Genomic DNA, 10,465 nt, shown 5'->3' on the forward strand with positions numbered 1-10,465 from the left:
GCCTGCTACTTGGAAAGCTTGGCAGTTCAAACCTACCCAACAGTTCCATGGGATAAAAGACCTAACAATTTGCTCATAAAGATTACAACTTAGAAAAGCCTGTGGGACAGTTTTACTTTGTCACGTCAGGTGGCGGCTAAAACCAAACAAATGAAACCCAATGGCGTCAAATGACAAGGAGTTGAAACGGACTGAGGAGAGCATAACCTGACAGCAACACCAGCGTGCTGTTCTCTTTCATGGCCAGTGTGCCGAGTCACCACTTGGTAAATGTGTGTGGTCTTTTAAATACTTTGACATGCTGAGACAAAATTTTTTTTACCAAAATAGTTGGCTCATAAATTGTGTAAATTGACCAATGGTTACTATGGGTGAAGGAGGAAGAGTTTTTGCTTAGAGTCATTGAATTTATGCTAATGGTGGTGGAATAATTTGGTAAAGGATATCAATAATGATTGTACACAGTGAAGTATGATCCATGACACTGAGTTATCCGTGTGAAAGTTGTGGAATTGGACAATGTTTTGTTGTGTATATTTTTGCAACAATTAAAAAAATAATGACACGAATAACAATGAGTACAAGAAAGATGAAAATTTCTCAGATTGATGGTGGTAATGATTGTGCAGCTCTTCTTGATACAATTGAATTATTGAATTGTATGATATGTGGATAAAGTGCCAATAAACCTGTTTTTTAAAAATTAATTCTGTAGTGTAAGTTTCTAACTGTATGGAAATTGGCTAATTATCCCCAAATGTGCATTTTTTGAGCCTAAACTTTTTGCCTTTTGTTTAGAAGGAGCATTGAGCTAAGGACTCCCTTCAGGTGATATTTGGCTCATTTCTCATTCCTTTGACACTCTTACTAAGTTTTACTTTTGAGGGGGGAGACCGTTTTTCTTAATTCACTGTGCACTTAATGAAGCATCGGTTTTACTTCTGCTCCTGCTCTTCACCTTTATCAACCTCACTTGCAGTTAGAAGTCATGCTAAACTTGAAGCCTATGAGTTATTAAATGTTAGTAAGACTTAGTCCTGTAGCACAGAATACTCGACTTTTTAACCTAACTCCATTTTTTTTTCTGTAGAATTCATCATGGTGCCAACTAACAAATTCTTAGATTTGTTTTTCTTGAAATAATAGTGATGTGTTCACAGGATCCCCAAATCTGTGATACCTGGGCCCATGCTAATTATATAAATAATATTGGAACTAGAAAATTAGAGAAAATATCTGATTGGTTATGGAATTGAAGTCGTTTATTCACTTATGCATTTTTTCTCAGATCATTTAGTTTTGGAGAACTTTTTTTATGTAAGATTTTTGACAAGTGTAAATTTTATATGCTTCAGTCTTAGCTCTGTTATTAAAATAATACATGTTTTAGTGAATGTTCAGTAGGTATTAGTTTGTTGGTTTCAGAAATCTGAATTGTCATATTGATTATTAAGATAGTCTTATAAATTTTTATTTTTATACCCATGATTTAATTAAAATGTTTAAATATTCATTCAGACATATGTATATATAATAATTATGTGTGTGTATAGTGTTGTTTCAAACCATTTTATTAGGAGCTAATCTAGACATCATTCCAATCCATATTTCAGTCACATCAAGCAGTGTTATGCGATTGCTACCACAATCAGTTTTAAAACATTTTCTTCCTTCATGAACTCCTTGACATCCACTTCCCCACCACCTCCAGTAAAGCCCCCAGAAACCCTTTTTCTGGTTATTGTCTCTATTCTTTCATCTATCCTGGGTTTCATATACTGACAAACATAGAAAAGTCTATAAAAAGAGTTGAGAAAGCTACTAACTGACAAACATAGAAAAGTATATAAAAAGAGTTGCGAAAGCTACTAACTGACAAAATACAAGAGACAAACCCAATATGAAAAAAAAATCCACAGAAAAATATTAAAAATCAGATCAAACACAAAGTATATCAAAAGAGACAAGGTTTTAACCGTTCATGTTAGATGTTGTCTCTATGCTTTAATGGTAGCATTCCTTCCCTTTCCTGTATCCTCTGTCTCTATGTTTCTTCTCTTTCAACCTTCACCCGATGTGCATACACCACAAACCCAGCACTGCCATTGACTGATTCCTGCTCAGAGGAAGCCTGTATTGGGTTGCTGGGGCTGTCTGTCTCTTTAGGAGCAGATAGCCTTTCTCCCATTGAGTGGGTGGTGGGCTTTTTGTAGTTAGTCTAACGCTTACCCAACTCTGCCACCAGCACCCCCTTCCCATACACACAGAAGGTGTTTATCCAACAAATTTTCATGTTTACAAAAATGTTTACGTGCATATATTTGTACAAGTGTGTGTAGGGATTTGTAGCGACGTTTTGTTTTATAGATACGAAATCTTGCATACTTTTCTGCACCTAGCATTAATTACTCAAACTCCTGGAAATCTCTGAGAGTCAACTAATCGGGCTCTATACAAGTATCTTCTAATGTAGACTTAATATTCCTAAGTAGACCTGTATCAGCAATAACTTCACATATTTCCTTTATTAATAATCATTCATAATAACAATAAGTACAAGAAAAAATGTTCTAAAATTAAGTGAGGTGATATGATTGTACAACTCTTTAATATGATTGAACTTTTAATTGTATGAATTATGTTCCAATAAAACTTTAAAATTTTTTAAATTTTCACTGTATTAGCAGTTTCATATCTCTATAAAGAAATAATAGTTTCTCACGCGTGTATGTATCCATGCACATACACTCACGCAGTCACCTTCTAATGCTTTCATTTCTGGGTTAATTACTGGGAAGGTTATGTTTTTGTTTACATCAAGATTCTTATATAGCTTTCCAAAAGGTTTGTAATAATTTCACATTTGCGCTAGAAATGTAGAGCTATAACTCAAGCAGTAGATTTTATTAGGTTTTTAATAATAACAGTTAAAAAGTTACTTTTTCCTAAGATTATATTACTATTAAGTTGTAAAGGTAGGATTAAAAATACTAAAGACTGGTTCCAAAATGAAATATTTGATAAAAATTACTTTGAAAATGGAAAACATAGTAGACAAATTGACATGGTGGCTATATCATGAACATTACCATTATCTCTGAATTCTTAATTGCAAACAATGGAGCAGTTAATGTACAGTTATTTATAGCAAAGCAACTTTACTTTGATCAAAGAACAATATCACTTATTCTTTCAGTATATGGTCTATGAATTAAATGCTAGAAATTATTTTCTACAAATCTCAATAATTGGTTCTTTTAAACGTTTTTTAGAACAGAAGAAAGTTAAAGTAAAAAAACCAAAACCTGAATTTCCTGTGTACGCGCCTTTAGAAAGCACATATATTGAATCTTATGATCATGGAACTTCAATAGAAGAAATTGAAGAGCAAATGGATGATTGGCTGGAAAACAGGAACAGAACACACAAAAAACAGGTAAAGAATTTTAAGACATGTTGTGGCTGAGTGAAAGACCTGCAGGAAAGCGCATAACATGCAAAGGTTCTGCTTGGTGAATGTACACAAACTGAATCAAGTTAATCATCACCGAAGTGGAGTAATAGAACGGTGCCAGTGCCGGTGTGCAGAAACCCTCTCACACTTCCTTCAGCACCACCCCCTTTTCTCTTCCTCTAGGGAATAACAGCAGTCCTTAACTTCTAATGCCGTGGTTGGTTTTGCCTTCATTTTGCAGTTTAGCTAAATCATCCTATAACCTGTTTTTTTACATCTAACTTCCTCTAGTCAATATCCTTTCCTATTCATGAGCTATCTCCATTATTTTATTATGGCACGTAGCAGTAGTTTGTTCATTTTTGTCTCGGTGTCATAGTCTAGTTATAAATATAACACAGTTTATTTTAGTTCCATTTGGGGGCTATAATAAATAGTTTTCCCATGACTAGTCATACACATGTATTCTAGTACACACATATATAAATTTTTAGTTTTGCAGCTGTAAGGCCATGCAGTATATATATAGTTCAACTTTCATAAATACTGCCGTATGAGTGTTTAGTTTTGCCACAATGTTCTCATCAATTTTTTTTCAATAAGTGAAATTTTTTATTGTGAATTTACATGGGGGTTTACATTTCAGAACATCAACTATGCATTCAACAGTTCAAACCTCTCATCAACCCGCCTCCCCCACTCCCCATATTGTTTGCATCAATTTTTGCTTCACTAACAGACTACAAAAATGCCAGTTTTTATATTTTAACCATGGGTCATGATGCAGTGGTATCTAACAATGGTTTAATTTGCAAAGCTCTGATGAATAATACAATTGAGCCCCCTTGCTGATGTTTATTGGACATTCATTTTCTTTGTGAAGTGTCTCTTCAAGTCTTTTTTTTTAATTGGGCTGCCTGGCTTTTTTGTCCTTTATTATTATAGTGTGAGTAAAAACCTATAGAGAAAATTCAAAAAAAGAAAAAGAAAATTCATAGATATATTCACAGTCCACACACAGCTATATGCAGGAATATTTCTCTGTCAAGTCGGTATAAATTTGTGGATGTACTCCCATTTGTTTTCCCACATCTGTTCAGCTTATATGTCTGCCTATGTTTCTACTTGTGCATGTTAGCTATTACTGCAGGGTTGCGTGTATGATAGTATCTATCTTTGTCTTTTATACTTATAAATCTCCCAGTGATTTTTTTTTTTTGACATTAGTCATGTTATGTTGCCAACTCCTGTATTACTTATCTTTTCTGTATACTCATTGATGCAGTGGTTGGTAGTGGTCGCTGGGCACCATCTGTAGTTAGTGATTTACCTCTTTTCCCTTTCAGTTTGGTAACTATCAAAGAGTGTTTCTTCCTGCAAACCTTTTCTTGACTCTATAATAATGGCCTCGTATAATTCTCCTTTTGTAATTGACTTATTTCATTCAGGCTAATATCCTCCATTTTCATCCTCCTTAAAGAGGTGTTTCATGGTATGCACTCTGGCTTGTTTATCTGTTCATGTGATGATAGCATACAGGTTGTTTCTATCTTGTTTATAAATAATGGTAGAGTGAACGTGGATAAGCATACATCTGTGCATGTTACTGCTCTTATTTCTCGAGGATATGTGCCTTAGTAGTAGAGTTGCTGGCCTGTGTGGGATTTCCACTTCTAGTTTTTTAAACAAGTGCCATACCACTTTGTTCTATGGTTATATCCTTTTACAATCCAACCAGCGGTGTGTGAGAATTGTAGCTCCTCCATCCCTCACCAGCTTGTGTAGTTTTCTCTGTGCTTTTGTTTTGACTTGCATCTCTCTAATGGATTGCCCACTAAGGAAATCAAGTACAGCTGCTCAAAACCATCAGCCACTCCCCGGGAGAAACACAAGGCTTTCTACTTCCGTAAAGAGTTGCAGTCTCGGAAACCCACAGGGGCAGTTCAACCCTGTCCGATAGTGTCACTGTGCCTCAGAATCAAGTCCATAGCAATGAGTTTGGACTTGGAATGGGTTTATATCTTGCTGAATTGTAAACTGACCTTTATGTATTTCAGGAAGTGTATTTTACACATATTTTCTCCCACTTTGACTTGCCTTTCAGTCCTTTACTGTACTGTCTTTGGATGACCAGAAGTTACTAATTTTAGTGGTATATTTTTTGTGCAAAGCATCACAAATGTATTCTACATCTGTCTTCCTGCATTTTGCTTCTTTATTATGTTTTTTAATTCGATTATATACATTTTAATTCCCATAAGCTATTGTTATCATTTTTATATATTCTATTTGTTTAGACTTTTTACCTACTTAACCTCTTTTGTTCATCATAACTTCAGTATCTCTGTACTTCTAAGTGGAATTATTTTTCATATTTCGTAGGGCTTCCCTTAGCATTTAATTTTTGTTCTACTGATGATTAGTTATTACACTTTTTGTTTGTCTTCTTTCAATTTTAGTAGTTGGAGGATATTATTAATTGTGTTAGTCTGGGTACCTTAGAGAAACAAATTTACAGAAACTCATGTATAAGAGAGTTTTATATAAAGGTTAAGTGCGCATCAAGAAAACATCCCAACCCACGCTGCCCAAGCCTACAAGTCCAACATTAACCCATATGTCCAACACCAATCCACAAAGTCCTCCTCCATCTCACAAAACACACGCAATGACGCCGACTGCAGGAGGAAAGCCAGTGAATATGTAAGCATCTCTGCACTGGCAAGGGTCTCCACATGTGTGCTCCAGCACCCAAGGCTGCATCGGGGTAGGTCCACGTGGCTTCTCCTCAAGGATGTCTTGCAGGAAGTGAGCCTTGCCAGCTAAAGCAGGGAACTGGCTAAGGCAGCTGCTTGTCTGACTATCAGAAAGCTAAGCACCCTGGTCCGACCATCAGAAAGCAAGAGACCCGAGAACTAGAAGGGTGAGGCTCATGGAGCCATTTATCCCTCCACCCTTCAATTAGCCCCACGTGTTTTTCGGCCAGGTTGGCACAATAAACTAACTCATTAATGAATGCAGAATTTTAGTTCAAAAACATTTTATTTCAACACATAATTTTATTGATTTCTAGCTTTCAATTAGCTATATCTCAAGCAATAGATTTTGAGCTCTGGTGGTGGTCAACTACTAACTGCAAAGTCAGTGGTTCAAACTCACCAAGCATTTGGTGTGAGAAACATGAGGCTGTCCTGCCACCATAAAGATTTACAGTCTCCAAAACACCCATAGTAAGTCTCTATGTGTCAGGTTTTTGGTTTGTTGTTGTTTTGTTTTTTGCTTTGTTGGTTTGTTTAGCTTCCATTTCTTTAAATGCAGCTTATCTTTTCATACATACCTTTAATGTTTTCTAATTAACTCTGGTTTTTATCAATTTCACTAGAACGTACCTGGATGTATTCATCCCTTTAGTGTTCAAAGTGCTTCTTAATTTTGTGGCTTAAAGTCTTTCCTCAAGTTTGGAAGATTCTCAAATTTTATATCTTAAAATATTACTTCTGCTCCATTCTTTCTGTTTTTCCTGGACTCCAGTTTCATGTATATTAGACATTCTTTCTGTATTCCCTATGCCTCCAACTTGTTTGTCTTTCTATCCTTAATCTCTTCATGCTTTATTCTGCATAAATAAATCTTATGAAATCTGTGGCTCACACTCTAGATTGTTCCCATATGATCATAACAAAAGTATGCATATTTTGAGAAGGTTCACAGATCACATTAAAAACCTTTATTCTCCAGCACGTTTTATGTATTTTCATCTCTTTCTCCTATGGACAAAAGTGTGTAAGTTATGGACTATCTAAATTTAATTTAATTAAATATGTGCCTGAAGATAGTTTGACCTACTCCAATTATTACTCCGGGATCCCTACCCCAAATATCAACTCTTCCCATGTAAAACTATATAATGGCTCATCAATCATGACAGTATATGCTACAGTAAGGTTTTTGTGCAAATGGTCATGAACTGGTTGGTATGAGATGTCCTCTGAAAAAGATAAGCTATATTAATAGAAGTTTAGCATCCATATTGGGACTGGCTGGTTGTGTTTTGAGTTTTTTGGTGCATACTGGATAGCTCAACTGTAGTAACATTATGGAAAAAGTAGAGACAAATAGTGAAATTAATGGTCATTAGGTTTAGAATAAAATCGTAGTAGGTTCTCATTCACCTGACCTGTCAGATCTAGGGATCTAGTAATTCCCATTTTTACTAATGCTAGAGTTTGGATCTCTTAATTTAAAATAATTTTTATAAGTAATCTGTATGTATTCATACATAAAAGAGGGGCTGCAAAATGTTCACGGAAAATAGAATTAAAAGATAGGGAATTTTTCCATGAAATTTTTGAAGATGCCTCATATATGAGCAGCACACTTTAAAATACTTGAAAAAGTATGTATTTTTCTACAGTGACCCTTGAAGTCTACTTATACTAAAAATTATACTTGAATATTTTGACCATATACTAGAAGGTGCAGTGTATTGTTGTTAATATCCAAGATAGGAATATTGATGTATTGACTATTGAGGCATTCAAAACTTTAAAGAAATGCAACAAAAAGTTAGTGGAATAGATGAAAAAAACTCCTGAACAAGGCAAATACTAAAGCTTATCATGCTACGATACGACTGTTTTTTGGGGAATTCTCTGTGCCTCTAATTGATGTTTACGCGGCCACATTGACTGAAGTAACTCCAGGTGTTAGGGGAACACTTTAGGGGGGATAAGGCATGCCAAGTTGCTCTTTCAGAGTGTTCCTGTAAAGTAAACGTGTCCTTGCTGCTTCCTCTGCCCGGGTCAGCTCTCAACCCGGGACTGAAAGACAGCACTTGTGGATACAGTCTGCCAACAATTAGTACTGCTGTGCTCCACCCAAATGTGCAAACACATGTCTTTATTTAATGTGTGTAAAACAGCATTTGTAGAACTCCTCTTGGTGTACAGATAATTTAGGAGGCAGTTGTTTGCTTTACAAATAATGGTTCATTTTATAAAAATCCCACCACTCTGAGGAGTACTTTCTCACCTTAAAAACTAGTTTGATTTTCAACATTCAACTTTATGCAGCTCTTCAGGAATATAGGTTACGTAAGGTGAGGTGATGCATTCAGAACTGTAAATCTGCTTGTCATCCACTTGTCCATTTGTCCTTCCTGCATCCTGTTGGGTTCATTTGTGTCTGCTGAGCTCTTTGTTTGCACAGCAGTTGCTTTCCTGGGTATTTTAAGCTCAAAGCCCTGTTTCATATCCTCATTAGAACCCTATTATGATTTTTGTAGAAAATCATAGAATCAGGCACACATTTGACCCTCAGTAAACCTGTGTTAAATTAATCAAGTACCCAAAGTAATTTGTCAGGTGACTTCTGCAGAGAAGCCTAATGGTGGAGGTGGAGGAGACAAAGTACTAGATTCTTGGGGCTCTGGCATCACTAGTTATTACTTGCATGATAGAAGTTTCCCTCTCCTTATATGATAATGTGTGTTCAATTATTTGCCATTCCTATTTTTTGGATGAGAGAATGTATTTTAAAATATTTGATAAGCTGTTAAAACTGTAAAACAAAGCTCTCACCTTACTCTAATCTTCTTTTCTTGGGGACCCTGCTAATCAAAGTTTTCATTTACAATTAAACTCTCCTTCAGTTCTTTTCAATAACCAAATGTCAATGAATACATGTGTCTGTAGACCCCCTGCTCTGTGCGAAGAAGCTGACACTCCCTCCAAGAGTTTCTACAGCCTTCTCCCTCACTAGTCTTGGTTTGTTCAGTCTATGGGAAAGTTAAAAGCTGTGATTGTAAAATACCACGAAGTTGATATAAAATGGTATAATCTAGAGGTAAACTTCTGAGACAACTTACTCTGGGCTTATGAGAGGGCTTCAAAAAGTTCGTGAGAAAATAAAAATATAATGAAATTTCCCCCACAAACTTGATGAAATCCTTTCCTGTAGCCTGGCCATGAATGATGGTAGACAGTGTGCAGTGTACCTGTATATAGCTCGTTTAGGCAGATTGCATGAGTAGAGTACTGTTGAATTTACTGATAACTCCATCTCAATTAAAGGAAATAGAACATTTCTTTATCATTATCCAACATCACTGATAATACCTTTTGAGTGCCCGATACAGCTTATATGTTATACATAAGCTAGTTCACTTAATCCTCACAACCTTATATAGTAGTATTTTCTCTGTTTTATCAAAATATTTGAATACTAAGCCCAGTAATATATATTTTATTTAATTTATAATTGCCATTTTCAAGGTAAAAAAAATTCAAATACCAGGAGTTCCACATGGCTCAACCAATAAAAGCAAGTTATGCATTAATGCATCTATGGTATTTCTTTATTCTAGTTTTTTAAGTTGATTTTTAAAAATTTTATTGGGGGCTGTTACACCTCTTCTAACATCCATGCATCAATTGTATTGAGCATATTTGTACATATGTTGCCATCATCATTTTCTAAATAATTGCTTTCTATTTGAATCCTTGGAATCAGCTTCTCTTTTCCCCCTCCCTCTTCAACCCTCTCACCCTCGTGACCCCTTGGTAAATTATAAATTATTATTGTTTTCATATCTTAAACTGACTGCTGTCTCCCTTCATCCACGTTTTTATTGTTCATCCCCCTGAGGACAGGGGCCCACATTTGTGTTGTTCATCCCCCCGGACGGGAGGTTATGCATCAATCGTTGCCTCGATTCTCCCTTCCTCACCTCCTCCTTCCACCTTCTCCCTACCCTCCTGTATTGCTACTCCCATTTCTGTTCCTGAGGGTTTTTCTGACCTGGATTCCATGTGTCATGAGCTCTTATCTGTACCAGTGTACCGGTCTAGCCAAAACTGAAAGTCAGGATTGGATCATGATGGGGGGAGGGGGGCGGTAGGGAAGCCTCAAAGAACTAGAGGAATACAGTGAACCCTCGCCACTTCGCGCTTCGACTTCCGCGGCTTCACTCTATCGCGGTTTTTGCATAACAGCGCATGCTCTGTCATTACT

The 10,465-nt window shown here is 36.1% G+C and overlaps 1 protein-coding gene across 1 annotated transcript in view; it reads left to right on the plus strand.

Moving 5' to 3' along the window:
* DNAJC1 (DnaJ heat shock protein family (Hsp40) member C1) overlaps positions 1-10,465 on the plus strand; it is a 217,616-nt gene that overhangs the window by 123,376 nt on the left and 83,775 nt on the right. The window contains exon 9 of the mRNA XM_045300227.1: positions 3,273-3,436. Coding sequence (XP_045156162.1) covers positions 3,273-3,436 — 164 coding nt within the window. The remainder of the gene's footprint in view (positions 1-3,272; positions 3,437-10,465) is intronic.

The sequence above is a fragment of the Echinops telfairi genome, unplaced genomic scaffold (assembly GCF_000313985.2).
Source record: "Echinops telfairi isolate 266 unplaced genomic scaffold, ASM31398v2 ScPeMD7_7461;HRSCAF=8499, whole genome shotgun sequence".
In the NCBI taxonomy this organism is placed as follows: Eukaryota; Metazoa; Chordata; class Mammalia; order Afrosoricida; family Tenrecidae; genus Echinops; species Echinops telfairi.